Source organism: Motacilla alba, chromosome 5, assembly GCF_015832195.1.
Source record: "Motacilla alba alba isolate MOTALB_02 chromosome 5, Motacilla_alba_V1.0_pri, whole genome shotgun sequence".
Lineage (NCBI taxonomy): Eukaryota > Metazoa > Chordata > Aves > Passeriformes > Motacillidae > Motacilla > Motacilla alba.
Window position 1 is genome coordinate 8,603,987 of NC_052020.1, and position 13,709 is coordinate 8,617,695.

The 13,709-nt window shown below is 61.0% G+C and overlaps 4 protein-coding genes across 10 annotated transcripts; 3 read left to right on the plus strand and 1 right to left on the minus strand.

Annotated features, from left to right (window-relative positions):
- Positions 1 to 85: 85 nt before the first annotated feature.
- Positions 86 to 3,627, minus strand: CPSF7 (cleavage and polyadenylation specific factor 7). Its single transcript, XM_038137337.1, has 3 exons — positions 3,577 to 3,627; positions 2,864 to 2,984; positions 86 to 473 (listed from the first exon to the last, which is right to left on the minus strand). Exons 2-3 carry the CDS (start codon positions 2,915 to 2,917, stop codon positions 168 to 170), a joined length of 360 nt encoding a protein of 119 aa, XP_037993265.1. The 5' UTR covers positions 2,918 to 2,984; positions 3,577 to 3,627; the 3' UTR covers positions 86 to 167.
- Positions 3,618 to 5,568, plus strand: SDHAF2 (succinate dehydrogenase complex assembly factor 2). Its single transcript, XM_038137336.1, has 4 exons — positions 3,618 to 3,695; positions 4,184 to 4,392; positions 5,107 to 5,216; positions 5,297 to 5,568. The coding sequence occupies exons 1-4, from the start codon at positions 3,681 to 3,683 to the stop codon at positions 5,425 to 5,427; spliced, it is 465 nt and encodes a 154-aa protein (XP_037993264.1). The 5' UTR covers positions 3,618 to 3,680; the 3' UTR covers positions 5,428 to 5,568.
- Positions 5,569 to 5,714: 146 nt separating this feature from the next.
- LOC119701153 lies at positions 5,715 to 13,703 on the plus strand. 7 transcript variants are annotated; one of them, XR_005257029.1, is made up of 7 exons: positions 5,715 to 6,221; positions 6,293 to 6,504; positions 6,937 to 7,016; positions 7,140 to 7,143; positions 7,271 to 7,498; positions 12,520 to 12,721; positions 12,828 to 13,703. XR_005257029.1 is itself a non-coding variant. In XM_038137331.1 (7 exons), the coding sequence occupies exons 1-7, from the start codon at positions 5,935 to 5,937 to the stop codon at positions 12,579 to 12,581; spliced, it is 846 nt and encodes a 281-aa protein (XP_037993259.1). In that variant the 5' UTR covers positions 5,715 to 5,934; the 3' UTR covers positions 12,582 to 13,703. The 7 variants fall into 7 exon arrangements, 6 of the variants coding, with proteins under 6 accessions (XP_037993259.1, XP_037993260.1, XP_037993255.1 ...); XM_038137331.1 differs by having other exon boundaries at positions 7,093 to 7,143; positions 7,271 to 7,351; positions 7,426 to 7,498; positions 12,520 to 13,703; XM_038137332.1 differs by having other exon boundaries at positions 7,271 to 7,351; positions 7,426 to 7,498; positions 12,520 to 13,703.
- Positions 8,383 to 12,003, plus strand: LRRC10B (leucine rich repeat containing 10B). Its single transcript, XM_038137322.1, has one exon. It carries the CDS (start codon positions 8,405 to 8,407, stop codon positions 9,533 to 9,535), a length of 1,131 nt encoding a protein of 376 aa, XP_037993250.1. The 5' UTR covers positions 8,383 to 8,404; the 3' UTR covers positions 9,536 to 12,003.
- Positions 13,704 to 13,709: the final 6 nt, after the last annotated feature.

Below are 13,709 nucleotides of genomic sequence, written 5' to 3' on the forward strand. Positions count from 1 at the left end.
CAGGAGCAGCACCCCAAAGGGACATCAGCAGATACCCCAGCTCAGAAGCTCCTCAGGGATACAAATCCCTTTTCCCTGAGGATCACAAAGCCAAGCCCGGCTCACAATCCAGCAGAAAGCCAAGCCCAGCTCACAATCCAGCTCAGGAGTGAGGAGGAGCAGGCCCCTCAAAATCCCTGCCACTCCCCTGAAGAGCCCAGCAGCCCCTCAGAGGTTCCCCAGGAATCGCGAATTTCCCAGGAAGATGAACTCACCCAGGAGAAGCTCCCGACGTAGACGGCAGCCCGCTTGTTGCGGAGCCCGCTGTAGGTGTACAGGATGGCCGGGGGTTTGCTGTTGGGCTTGGGAGACGGCTCCTGACGGATCTCCGGAGGCGCTTCCGAGCTACTGGAACGCTTTTCCTGGGGCTGGGAGCTGGCTGCTAACACGTCGTCGTAGAGATCCATCTGGTCAGCATTACTGAACTCCGGGTCCTGCTGGGAAAACGTCATGAGATCCTGGCTTGGGAAGGGCTTGGGAAGCCTTCGTTGCTGTTTCCAAACCTGCTGTCCCAATTCCCAAGCGGAATTTCCAAGCCGAGTCCAAAGGTTTAAGACCCAAATCACTTGTTTTGGATCTGTGCACAGTTGGGAATTACAGCCACCCCTTGCCTGGGCAATCCCAAAAAACAGGATGATGGGCTCTGATTTCATGGAATCATGAAATGGTTGAGGTTGGAATAAGGACCTTAAGGATCATCCCATCCCACCCCCTGCCATGGGACACCTTCCACTATCCCAGGTTGCTCCAAGCCCTGTCCAACCTGGCCTGGAACACTTCCAGGGATGGAGCAGCCACAGTTTCCCTGGAAATCCATTCCAGGGCCTCACCATCCTCACAGGGAAGAAATTATTCCAATATCTCATCTAAACCCCCACTAAGCTCCAGCACATTCCAAGGATCAGCCCACTTGGATCCCAGACAACAGGTCAAGACCCTGTTGCTGCCACCAGGAAGAAATTCCCAATGTGGAGGGCAAGAATTCAGTGGTGGAAAACCAAATGTCCTCCAGGGATGAGCCTATTGCTCCTTGGCAACACATGCTTCCCAAAAATCCACCTTGGGAATTCCACACCCCCCTCAAACCGTGCCCAGCACCCCAAACTTGCTCATTTTTGGGAAAAAAAAACCCTTTTTAGGGTGGGAGCTCCCACACATTGGATCTGTCCCTTTGGCAGAAGAAGCTCAGGAAGCTCCAGAGCTGGGAATTCCAGCGTGTCCTAGATCTGCCTCCCGATTCCCACTCTGTCCCAGGCTATATTTAATTTGAAATGTCCAGCAAGTGCCGTGTTTACTATGGATCCCAATTCCTCATTCAGATTGTGCCGAGTGTTTCATCCCACAAAATCACTCCACGAGGATCCATCCCACGGGAGCTGGCGTGCCATAAAAACCAGAGGTTCTGCTCCTAAATGTTCAATTCCAGGCAGTTTGGACAATGTTTCCTGCCGGAGACAGTCTGAGGGTCAGGGAATTGCAAACATCCTCTTGGGAGCGGGACAGAGAAGGATGCTCAGCACACAGCTTTCCAAGGATTGTGGAAACCCGGGCATCCAAAAATCCAACCGTTTTCCCTCTCCCTGAACTTTTGCATCCAGCTCTTTTCCCGGAGCTGATAAAAGAATGATTTGAGAAGGGAGCAGCAGTTTTGTGTTGATTTCCAAAAAAAGCTCAAGTGTTTGGTTAATCCAACTCCCACGCTCCCACCTCCACCAGGAGTCTTTGGACACAGCCCAAGGCTGGAAGATTCCCGCCTGGAAGTTTCAGAAAGTCAAGACCAAAAATAGGAAGGAGGGGCTAGAGGAGGAATCCCTTGGAATCCCTCAGTTCTGCTACTGAGGGGATTCAGCTTGGGAGCTTTTCGGGATTCTCCTGCTCCCCATCCATGCACACAGAGTTGAGGTGCACAGGGATGAAGCCAGGCACTGTTAGAGGGAATCACCACGTGGGAATGTGGGATTTGGAATTACACTGGCATCCCTGGAGTGCCACAGGGACGCCACAGCAGCTCCGCACTGCTTTGATCCTGGCATGGATTAATTCCAGGTGCTCTCCTGCCACACATCCCAAAGGGAGGAACGTGTCAGAGTCATTGACCTGGATCACAATTCCAGCTTTGAGAATCCTCCATCCACTCGGCCTTCCCAGGAGATTCCATGGCATATTCTCAGCCAGTAACCAGAAGAAGCTTCTCTTGATCACTCCAGGAGTTCACAGGAATTCCTTTCTCCATGGTGATTCCTTCCTCCGGGTGCTTTGCTTTCCAGTTTCCATGACTTTTCCTCTTGCCAACTCCTCTCCGCAAGCTTTCCACGGCAGTTTCGAATTTTCCAACATCTGCCTTCGCACTTGCTTTCCCACATCCATGAACTCCCTAAAATCTGCTTCTCCAACACCCCCTTCCTTCATCATTTCCTCCTGTGAATCCCAGATATTCCTGGGATGGGACAAGCAGCACAGGAACAGCGAGCTCCTGCACAGATCCCCAGCCTGGGCGATCCCGTGGATTTGGCTCCCGGTATCCCCTCACTGTGTAATTCCCTGGAAGTGCCTCTTCCAGCCGGGATTTCTCATTTTTCCAACCAGGACACAGCTAAGCTCTTAAATCCCAAACATTCCGTGGCCAGCCACGTGTCACAACCCACAGGGAAACCCTTTAATCACAGCTGGAGGTGGCAGCCACCGGGATTCGGGAACGATCGGGAATGATCCTTCCCTTTTCCCAGCCACACCAGTTGCACCTTCCCCCGGGATGAGCTGCAGGACACCGGGATCTCTTCCCGAAAGAAAAGGGGGGGATCTGCACCCCCAACCCAGCCCTCACCTGGGTGAACTCCTCGTCGGCGTAGATGTCAATCAGATCCACTCCCTCGGACATATTTCCAGAGGCGGGAAGAGCGGGAGCCCGGGCTGGGACCGGGCGGAGCCAGGACACGGAAGGTGCTCTGGGAATGGGGGGCAGGGGGTCAGGGCGTCCCCCCAAATCCCTGCGTGCCCCAAATCCCATTTCCTACACCCCAGTCCCTGCGTCCCCCTAAATACCCTATTCCCTCCCCTGTGCCCCCCTAAATCCCTTCTAGCCCCTAAATCCCCTCTGCCTCCCAAATCCCCACTCCCCCCTAAATCCCTGTGTCCCCCCAAATCCCATGTCCCCCCTAAATCCCTGTGTTCCCCTGAATCCCCTCTGCTCCCCAAATCCCTGTGCCCCCCCAAAACCCATTTCCCTCCAAATCCCGTGTCCCCTCAAATCCTTCTGTCCCTCCATATCCTGTCTCCCTCCCCAAATCCCTGTTTCCCCCCAAATTCCCTGTGCCCCCCACTGCCCCCACCCCCCCCGTTTTCCGCGCCGCCCCGTCCCCGCCATATGCGGCCCTGCGGAGCGGCGGGGCCCGGGCTGGGGGGTTTGTGGGCAGGGGGAATGTGCGGGGAGGGGGCGGCGGGTCGCGATATGTCGCGATAGGTCGCGCCCCCCCCCCCCCCAGCCCGGGCCCCCCCCCCTCCCCCGATCCCAGCCCCGCGCGCGCCGCCCGCGCTCACCGCCAGCGCCGCCGCGCCCACTTCCGGGCGGGGCCACGCCCACTTCCGGCACGCCCCGCCCCGCCGAGCCGGGAGGGGGCGTGGCCAGAGCGGCGCGCGGCAAGATGGCGGCGGCCAGGGTGGGGGGGGGGACGGGGGGAAACTGGGAGGGCAAAGGGACGGGAGAGGGGAGAGAGGGGAGGGAAGGAGGGAAAAACAGGTTAAAACGGGAGGAAAAGGGTAAGAAGGGGGTAAAAGGGGAAGGAGAGGGAGAAACAGTGGGGAAAGGGGAAAAGAAGGGGAAGGTGGGAAAGGGATAAAATGGGGGGAGAGGGAAAAAGGGGAAAACGGGGAGAAGGAAAAGGAGGGGACAGGGGTGAGTTTAGGGGAGAGGCGGGATGGGAGGAAAATTAGCGTATTGAGGGGGAAAGAGAAGAAAAAAGGAGGAGAGCCTAAGCAGACAGAAGGGGATTTTGGGGGGAAAAGGGAGGCCTGGGGGATTGATGGGGTCTGGGCAGCGGGGTTTGGGGGGTTGGCATTGAGAAGCGTGTCCAGTAGGATTTGGAGAGGTCCCTGTGTGCAGGTACTCCCAGGCCTGATGTCCCTGTGCTTTCCCTGTTCCCTGCAGCTCTGCTCCCTGCGCCGGCATCTCCTGTGGCCGCTGATCCCGCAGCGCGGCTACCGGGGGGATTCCCCCACGGATTCTGGGAAGGACGTGCTGGAGATCCCGCTGCCCCCCTGGCAGGAGCGTCCCGACGAGCCACTGGACACCAAGAGAGCCCGGCTGCTGTACGAGAGCAGGAAAAGGGGGATGCTGGAAAACTGCATCCTGCTCAGGTGGGCTTGGCTCGGAGTATTCCAGGTCCTTTCATTAGCAGGGAAGAGTTCATTGAGGCAGTGCAAAAATCCTTGGGATAAGTTGCTCCAAGATCTTGCTGGTCCAGGATGCAATGATGGAGTAGAGCTGGGAGAGCTCAGTGAGCCAAAATCCTTTGGGAAGGGTGTATGTAAATCCTGGGACATGTGAACACAAGGCCGGTTGGATTTTGGGATTGAAGGAGAGATTAGAGACATGGAATTGTGGAATTGTGGAATGATTTGGGTGGGAAAGAACCTTAAGGATACCTTTCACTATCCCAGGTTGCTCCAAGCCCTGTCCAACCTGGCTTGGACACGTCCAGGGATGGGGCAGCCACAGATTCTCTGGGAAGTCCATTCCAGGGCCTCAGCACCATCTCGGGAAAGAATCCCTTTCCAGTATCTCATGTGACCGAGCTCATGGGATCCTGGAATGGTTTGGGGTGGAAGGGACTAAAGGGTCATCCAGTTTCACCCCCTGCCATGGGCAGGGAGGCCTTCCACCAGACCAGGCTGGGATTCCAGGGGTGGAGATTCCAGAGCTTCTCTGGGAATGCTGTGCAGGTGTTTCCCCGCCCGCTGAGCGGAGGGAGAGCGGGCTGGGGGTCCGTGTTTCCCAGGGTCACATTGAGCTGCTTCCTGTACCCCAGCTCTTCCTTCCTGTCCCGCTCATCCCGATCCATCCCTCTCCAGCCTCTTTGCCAAGGAGAACCTGGCGCGCATGAGCGAGGAGCAGCTGAACCGCTACGACCGCCTCATCAACGAGCCCAGTAACGACTGGGACATTTACTACTGGGCCACCGGTACGTGTGGCCGCGCCCTGGGACACCGGGCTGGCACCTGGGCACGGCGCGGAGCTCACTTTTCCCTGTGTTCCCCTCAGAAGCCAAGCCCGCGCCGGCGGAATTCGACACCGACGTGATGGCCATGCTGAGGGAATTCGCCAAAAACAGGAACAGGGAGCAGAGGCTCCGGCAGCCGGACCTGGAATATCTGTTTGAGCCACCACGCTGAGGGAGGGGACGCCTGCGTCCCCATTCCCTGGACTAGCGCGGGGACATGGGGCTCCGGACTGGCGTTTCAGCCTTTGGACACTGGTGGAATGCTGAATAAAGCCCTGGCTACCGGCCTTGCCTGGCTGCCGGCCCTGCCCCTCTCCTGCTTTGTGACATCGGGGTCGGGCCCTCGGTGACATTCCCAGCTCGCTCACTGATATTCCCCGTTCCCACCTGCCCCTTTTCCCAGGACCCCCAGGAGGTGACCCCACCCCGGGGCGGGGGCTGTGGTGGAGCTGGAGCGGGACATTCAGGGACATTCAGGGAGGGTGTCCGACCTCCCGCGCTCGGGTGGCAGCCTCCCGGGAGGTCCCCGTTGTCGCGGTTACCGGGAGCTAGAGCTGCGTTCCACGGGCACATTCCGCAGCTTCCCAGCAGGCCGCGCACCTGCGGCGCACCTCCAGCCATGGCGTAGGGCCCCACCTCGGGCCGTTCCCGGCGCCAGGGCCCCATTCCCGGAGCCGGGATGCCGTCCCTGCCGCAGGACTCGCCCGCCGCGGGCTTGGGGACGGGGTTCCCCATGGTGAGGGGCCCCCCCTCCGAGCTCCTGGGCTCCTACGTCACCACCTACGAGGCGGCCTTTGGGAAGAGGCCCACGGGGTCACCCCAAAAGTTCAAGGAAGGGCGCGTTTTGGGGATTGAGCCCCCCGGTGACAGGAGCATCCGCCCCCTCCTCGGCGTCCACACCGGCTCGGGATACGTCGTCAACAACTACTCGGCGCTCAGATCCCTGATCTCCCCGCATGTGGAGCGGTAGGTCCCCGCTCCAGGAGTCTGGGGGGCACCTTTGGGGATCGTTCCCATCACAGCCGTTCCCGCCACAGCCAGGACACCGACATTTCCACCACCTCCGAGGACTTCAAGGTCTTCGGGCGCCCAGAGTACCAAAGGATCTTGCCCGAGTGCGTGGATGAGCCGCAGTGTCCGTATCCCGCTGGCTTCTCCTTTTCCCGCCTCCGATTCGGGGAGGTGAGAGCCCCGGGAGCATCCGGGGAATATGGCATCCAGAGCCCCTGCGCCAGTCCCGCCAAGCCAGGTATCGTTCTGGGGCCTTGGGAATCCCAGGGAAAGCTCCAGCCTTAGTGGGAGGGTTTTGGGGTGTTGAGATGCCAGGGAAAGCTCTGTTCCCAGGAGATTCTGGGGTCTTGGTGATCCCAGGGAAAGCTCTGTCCTTATGAGGATTTTGGGGTGTTAGGATTCCTAGGAAACCTCCCACCCAGGAGGAGGGTTTGAGGATTTGAGGCCCTGGGGGTTCCAGGCCCAGCTCTGACATCCGGAACGTTTTGGGATTATTGATGATCTCAGAGCCACATCCATCTCTAGGGATTTTGGGATGTCAGTGTCCCTTGGAGCCAGGTCAGACCTCAGGGAGTGTTGGAGACCCCCTGCCCCCCTCAGGCCCAGTGGGACAGGTGTATCCAGGTAATGCCAGGCCTGGGGACATCCCTGCTCCATCTGCTCCCCACAGATGTCCCACCGAGGGCGATGGAGCTGTCGGGCTGCACCGGGATCGCCCCGAGGAGTGACCTCACCCTGCCAGAGCAGCCCGTGAGCCCTGTCCCCGCTGTGTCCCCTGTCCCCCCCACCCCTCAGCACCCCAGGGGACACTTTTCCTATCCCACAGCTTGACGTCGGTGACGGTCGGATGGATTCCTTTTCTGCCGTACGCAGCACCGTAAGCGAAGGGACGGGGTGGCAAGGGCAGGGGACATCCCGTCCCGGTGCTCCCAGTGGGCTCTGAGGCAGCAGGAGCTGCCTGGGCATGGGAACGAGCAGGATCTCATCCCTGTGTCCCCACACAGCCCCAGCCTGCCATGGGCCACCCTGCCCCCTTCGCCCCTCCGGAGCTCCAGGTGGCACCCAAGGGAGTCACTACCGTGAAGGTGGGTGCAGCCGTGTCCCCTGTCCCCATCCCTTTTCCCAAGGAACCACGCTCCCAACCCGCTGCATCCCTCAGAAGCCGCTGGCGTACTGCACTGTGCACAACCGGTACCTGACCGAGCTCTCGCCGCTGGCCCCCATAGCCCCGGGTGAGTTCGTGGGGGGATTGGGGGATTGCAGCCCCCAGGAGGAATGCACACCCCCTCACCAACCCCTCCCGGATTTTCCAGGCTGGTGGGCACAGACCCCAATCACCTGGGCCCCGAGATCTGTGGAGGGCATCCAGATCCCGAGTCCCAGTGGCTTCAGCACCAACAACCGCCCCACCAACCTGTGGCGCGTCGATGACCCCCTGACGTGACCCCCCCAAAGAGTGCTGCTGCGTCCAGGGAATCCCATCCTCGGCTTTTCCCAAACCCCCCTAGGAGGAATAAAGGCCCTGCGCGATGCCATTGCATTGCTCCCTCGTTTCGGGGGTTTCCTGCATCCCAAAAGCTGGCAGGAGGGGTTTGGGTGGTCGGGGGGGTGTCACCCGGCCCGCTGCCGCTGGAGGGCTGTACGAGCCCGGCTTTCCGGCTCTCCGAGCCGCCTTTGGGATGACACAGCTGATTTGCGGCAGGAAAATCCGGGCAGGGCTGTGGTGGGAAGCAGGAGGATGAGGAGGAGGAAGGAGCCCGCAGGGTGGGCAGCCACAGCACGGGGGGGGGGCGCTTGGAGGTGCTTCATCCATATCTTCCCTGGCCATGGGGAACGGGATCTGTGCCCGAGGGAGTGGCTCCCGGCAGTGTCCCAGGGGATGTGAGGAATCACAGAGGGACTCCCCACCAGTTTAGGGACCCCCACCCAGTTAAGGCATCCACACGCAGCTCAGGGAGCCCCTCCTGCCAGTTTAGGGATTCCCACCCAGCCCAGGGACCCCACACTCAATTTAGGGCCCCGCACCCAGTTCAGGGCGAGAACGCTGATGCCAGGCTGCTGGAAAAGGGGCTGGAAATGGTGGGGTGCGAGGGGGTCCTGCCTGCTTTGGGGACAGAGCCGGGACAAGTGGGACGGGAATGGGGCCGGGCAGGCGTGGGAACGGCGGGGCGGGGCATGAATGGGGCTCGGTGGGCGTGGGAACGGCGGGGCGGGGCATGAATGAAATCGGTGGGCGTGGCCTAAATGGGCGCGAACGGCGGGGCGGGGCATGCCTGGGACGGGGGCGTGGCCTCCTCCCCGGCGGCTCGGGCTCCCATTGGCCGCGGCGCGTTGCCATGGCCACGGCGTCGCCCGCGCCCCCCCCTCCGCCGCCCCGCCGGTCCCGGCGCAGGTCCCGGTGCCGCTCCCGGGGAGCGATGGGCAGCGGCGGCTCCTCGGGGCGCGGGGCCCGGCTGGCGGCCGCCGAGGGCCCCGACGGCGTCGAGCAGCGGCTGGAGGTGCGGGGCCGGCAGGTCCCGGCCGAGCTGTGGGCTCAGCAGGGGCTGCGGAAGCTCTACCTGAGCGACGCGGGGCTGCGGGAGGTCCCGGACGAGCTGGCGGAGCTGCAGCACCTGCGGACGCTCGCCCTGGACGGCAACGAGCTGATGGAGGTGCCCGAGGCCGTGTGCGACCTGCCCCACCTGGCGCACCTGTACCTGGGCCGCAACGGGCTGCAGGGGCTGCCGCCCGCCTTCGCCCAGCTCCAGAGCCTGCGCTGCCTCTGGATCGAGGGAAACTTCTTGGCGCACTTCCCCCGCGCCCTCCTGCAGCTGCCGGAGCTGCGCAGCCTCCAGCTGGGGGACAACCGGCTGTGCCGGCTGCCCGCGGCGCTGCCCCGCATGGCCGGCCTGCGGGGGCTCTGGCTCTACGGGAACCGCTTCCAGGAGTTCCCGCCCGTGCTGCTGCGCATGGATCACATCCGCGTCCTCGACCTGGATCGCAACCGCATCGCCAGCTTCCCGGACCTCAGCGGCCTCGCTTCCCTGCGCCTCCTGTCCTACGACCACAATCCCGTCCGGCAGCCGCCCTGTGTGGGGGATGAGGTGCAGCTGGTGGGGGATGGGGCGCAGGAATACATGGAAGCGCGGCAGGAGCGGCTGCAGAGCCTGCAGCGCCAGCAGGAGGAGGAGGAGGAGGGCACCGAGGCTGCCCCGGCATCCCCCGAGGATGGGCCGGAGGATGGAGAGGGGGAATTTGCAGCCCTGACGGGATCTCCTGAGGAAACGTGAGCCGCTGTCCCCCTGCAAGGGTGCAGAGCCTCCACCTGCCTCCCGAGGAATTCCCAGCTAGGGCTGGGAAAGGAGGAAGTTCACAGCCTCCACAAAGGAAAACCAACGGTCTGAGGATCAGCCTTATCCAGCTGGGACAGCAGCGTTGTGTCCTGGATTGGCAGGGCTCATGGATCCCAATGGTTATCCCACCTGAGAGCATCCCACCTACTCCAGGGTGCCTTGGATTGGGATACAGCCCCCTTCCCTGAGGGGTGATCCCACACTGCCACCCCACGAGAACGGGGACATTTCCACTCCTCCACCTCTGAAAATCCTTTACTCCTGTCCCAATGGGCAGCACAGGAAAAAGCGATGCTCGTTGCATCCATTCCATGGATCCCGTCATCCTGGAGAGCTCTGAGGTCTGGGAACAAAGGCACAGACCCTGAGAACCCCATCCTGGTGCGGGAATTGGGCTGGGGGAGAGCATTTTCCACCCGGCTCCTCCTGGCCATGAGGTTTGGGAAGGAGCCGATGGAAATTCCACCTGGGTCAAAGCAGTGCCTGTCTCAAACCTGGACAGGGTTTTGCCTCTGTGGGAAGAGGAGGCTCATCCCTGGCACTGTCTGTCCCAAAACAGGGACTGACACCTTATCCTTCCTCTTCCTCTCTCCAAGTGCCTCTTGGACCAAACGCAGGCAATAAAAAGCACAAAGCCAATGAATTTGTTGTGAGAGAAAAGTGGTGGGGACCAGCCTCAGGGAAGGGTTTATTTGGGACCCCCTAAAACCGAGTGACATATCCTGGTGTGCAACCAGCAGCTCCTCTTCTTTTGGACATCCGAGGAATCCTGATTCCTTCCACCCGTCTCCGAGCTGAGCTGGTGCGGTGGAGAGCTCGGGGAGCCGAGGTCTGCAGCTTGCTGGAGGTTTCAAACCACACATCCTCTTTTAATGGCCATGGATTTGGGGTTGGGGCTGGGAGGCAGCCAGAGCCCCTGCCACATCCGCTCCGGCACTGGCAGGGCGGATGCTGCCGGCTTTTCCCTCCGCTTCCTATTCCACAGCAGGAACCGCGGCTATTTTGGACACGTGGAACTTCCTCGGCTGCGGGATGTGCAGGAGCTGCCGGTGCCAGCTCCTCCGGGGTAATTTCAGGGAGCTGGGGCTTAGCAGGAGCTTTGAATCAGGTCTTCCCAATAGGTGCAGGCTGTCGATCCCTTTTCCCACCCAGGTACCCGTCACTGTAGGGCAGAGCATCCCAGGATCCCACGACATCCCGGGAACACACTCCTGGAATTCTGGGTGTCTCCCAGCCCTTCATGCCACCCATCCAAGGTGATGCTGCTTTATCTGGGAAGACACTGCTGCTAATTAGCAAGGAATTATCCATGGTCCCGAGGGTTCTGACCCTGGCAGAGACCCTCAGCATTCCAAGCCCCTGATGTAGGCAGGATCTGATGCCAGCAGCTCCATGCAGATCCCTGCCAGCCCACCCATTTGGCAGGAATTAGGATGCAGGTGGCTCTGGATGCCACCAGCCTGTCCCCATGGCTGGGATCAGATCCAGGAGCTCTGACACCTGGGATAGAGGGGTCCTCCCTCTCGGCAGCCTTTTCTCACCGCCCAGCTTTTCCCAAGGAGCCGGGTTGGGATCCAGGTGCCAGTGACGGTGGCGGTGACACCGGGACCAGGGGCTGCCGCAGCCGGAGGGAATCTGACGGATTCCGGCTCCGCTCGAGCATTTTGGTGCCGCTGGCACCGGCGAGTCCCCGCTGCCGGCAGTGCATCATCCATACGTCTGTCCCTATATATATCCCTGCCTCCTCTCCCGGCCCCGCGTGCGACGGTTTGTGGCCTCTCCGCAGCTGGGATCACGCTGCTATTTCCATCTGCTCCCGCCGCCTGCCAGCACAAGGCAGCGGGATTGGGAATCGCTGCGGAGCCGTGCAACAGGAGCACCGGGATCGCTGCGCTTTCAGAGATTCGGGAGGATAAAAGGAGCCCGGCGTTGGTGTAAGAGCCCAGGCACAGCCAGGATCGGTGGCACCAATGCCGTTGGCAGCTTGGGAATGCCAAAATTCCCAGGTTTGGCTCAGCTGGAGGTGGAGCGGGCGTGGGCAGCAGCCACCTCCCCTCGACGGGAGCGCAGGTGGCAAGGGGACAGTGTTGTCCCCTGCTGTCACCACCAACACTGCATCCCGGGGCCCGAAGGGTGGATCCGGAGGGATCTTATGCTGTGCAGTGAGGACACGGATGGCCCTCCTGCCATCCCTGCGTTTGGAGTTTCATTTATTTATTCAAGACCAGCATTCCGTGAATTATTTAACAGCCACCAGTGCCTTTTCCATGGCACCAGGACACAGGATATAGTTGCCTGCCTCTTCCTTCCCCTTGGAGCCACATTCCAGTCCCTAGCCCATGCCAAGGAGCTCAGCCCAGACCTGGATGGGATGGGAACTCTCTTGGCTCCAAGCAGCCTGCGGGGGTCACTGTTGTTTCTGAAGCCCCCATGGGAATCCCAGTCCCTAGGATCCCAGAGTTTTGGGGGGGATACTCAGTGATGGATGGGATAACACTGTGGGGGGGATGCTGGGAGCTGCGAGGGGGATGCTCAGTGCCAGGGGGATGCCACCCAACTCGAGTGTGGCGCTCACCCGTGTGTGGTGCCCCCCTTCCCACGGCAGGATCCACCCCCTGCGCTGCCCCAGCCCCACAGATGACTCACGCTGGCAGTTACTGACTGTCCTTTATTACCGAGAGCAGGGGCTGCCTCCAGAAAACGAGGGGCCCCACTCCCCAAAAATAGGATTCTTCAGAGGAGACGCCCCAACCCGTGCGCCCCATCCTTGGCATCGCCAGCCGGGCACCCCCCGCTCCAGCCGCTCCTCAGCCGGGCTGGGCCGGGCTCTTTATTGGATTTTTTATATATTTTTTTCTTTTTTTTTTTTTTTAATCTTTTTTTTTTTTTGTCCTGTTTTTTTTCTTTATTTTACACACCAGTTGGATGTTACCGTCACATGAAGAAGAGAGAACCTGAACAAGATCACGGCTACGAGCTCTAGAGTTAAAAATGAACACACAAACCCCCGGGGAGCCCGACCGCGGACGAGGAATCCAGCCTGGAAAAGCGGGGTGCCCAAGGGGCCGTGGGGGGGCACCCGGCTTGGCACAGCCCTGGCCCTGCCACCTCTTCCCCAGGCATGTAAGTCTCTTCTTTTATGTTAAAAAAAGAGAGAATATGACAAAAATACAAATGTCCCTAAAAGCGTTGTTATTACTGTAATAGCAGTATTATGACTTCTCTCCAGATTGTCCAAAATCGTCTAAATTGGGGCTGTGGGAGCTGCTGGGAGCCAAGGTTGCCACGGGGGGAGCAGGAAGACTGAGGATGATCTGGCGTCTGCCACGGAGAGCCACCACCGACCCCCTTGTCACCCCTGCGGGGCTCCCAGGTGGGTCTGTCCCTGTTTTTGGGGGTCCCAGGGAGTGGGAGGGGGTCTGGCGTGTGCATCCCAGGGCTCCGTGGGGATGCTGCTGCTGGCACTGATCCTGCCAGGCTGGCTGTCCCAAGGAATGCCACCAGCCCAGGGAATGTCACCTGCCCTCGACGGGGACAACAGCACTCGCTCCACCCTTTATCCCCAGGGGTGGGCACGGGGCGCCCGGAGCAGCCCGGCTGGAAGAGGACCCTGTGGAGCTCTGCATTCCCCCGAGGGGCCCCTTCCAGCCCGGGCTGGTGGGGGAGGGCAGGACCGGGGTCCCCAGGGCGGCTTAGGGACCCCCCCCCCTCCCGCCGAAACCCAAGTCGGAGGTAAAGCATCGAACCCGGCTGAAGGCAGTGCACGGAGGAGCCCGCTTTGGATAAGGAACTGTGTCATGGCTTCCGATCCCAGGAAAAGGGGCTGTCCCCTCCCCTCGGTGTCCCCCGCCCGCCCCGGGAGACTGGAGGGGGTGCGGGGGGAGGGGGTGGGTCAGGGGGGCTCCGTGGCTCCGCTGGCGGCTCCCAGAGGTTCTATGGAGCTGAAAGGGGAGGGAGGAGGGTCCCTCTTGCACCCGCAGCCTGACCCCTGAAATGGGGGGGGGCGAGGCCGGGGAGGGGCCGAGGGGCTCCGGGAGCAGGGCTGGAAGCACTCGCAGAAGTCCTGCCCGGTGGTGGGAATAGGGATGGGGAGGGGGGGACATCGCTTCTG

Bases quoted from the DNA above. Each gene is read 5' to 3' on its own strand.
- CPSF7 (XM_038137337.1), bottom strand. From the start codon at position 2,917: ATGTCCGAGGGAGTGGATCTGATTGACATCTACGCCGACGAGGAGTTC. The intron at 474-2,863 runs GTGAGGGCTGGG...TTTTCCCAGCAG, and splicing joins CCGACGAGGAGTTCACCCAG to GACCCGGAGTTCAGTAATGC.
- SDHAF2 (XM_038137336.1), top strand. The intron at 4,393-5,106 runs GTGGGCTTGGCT...ATCCCTCTCCAG, and splicing joins GAAAACTGCATCCTGCTCAG to CCTCTTTGCCAAGGAGAACC. The intron at 5,217-5,296 runs GTACGTGTGGCC...TGTTCCCCTCAG, and splicing joins CATTTACTACTGGGCCACCG to AAGCCAAGCCCGCGCCGGCG.
- LOC119701153 (XM_038137326.1), top strand. From the start codon at position 5,935: ATGCCGTCCCTGCCGCAGGACTCGCCCGCCGCGGGCTTGGGGACGGGG. The intron at 6,222-6,292 runs GTAGGTCCCCGC...TTCCCGCCACAG, and splicing joins ATCTCCCCGCATGTGGAGCG to CCAGGACACCGACATTTCCA. The intron at 6,505-6,936 runs GTATCGTTCTGG...TGCTCCCCACAG, and splicing joins CGCCAGTCCCGCCAAGCCAG to ATGTCCCACCGAGGGCGATG.
- LRRC10B (XM_038137322.1), top strand. From the start codon at position 8,405: ATGGGGCCGGGCAGGCGTGGGAACGGCGGGGCGGGGCATGAATGGGGC.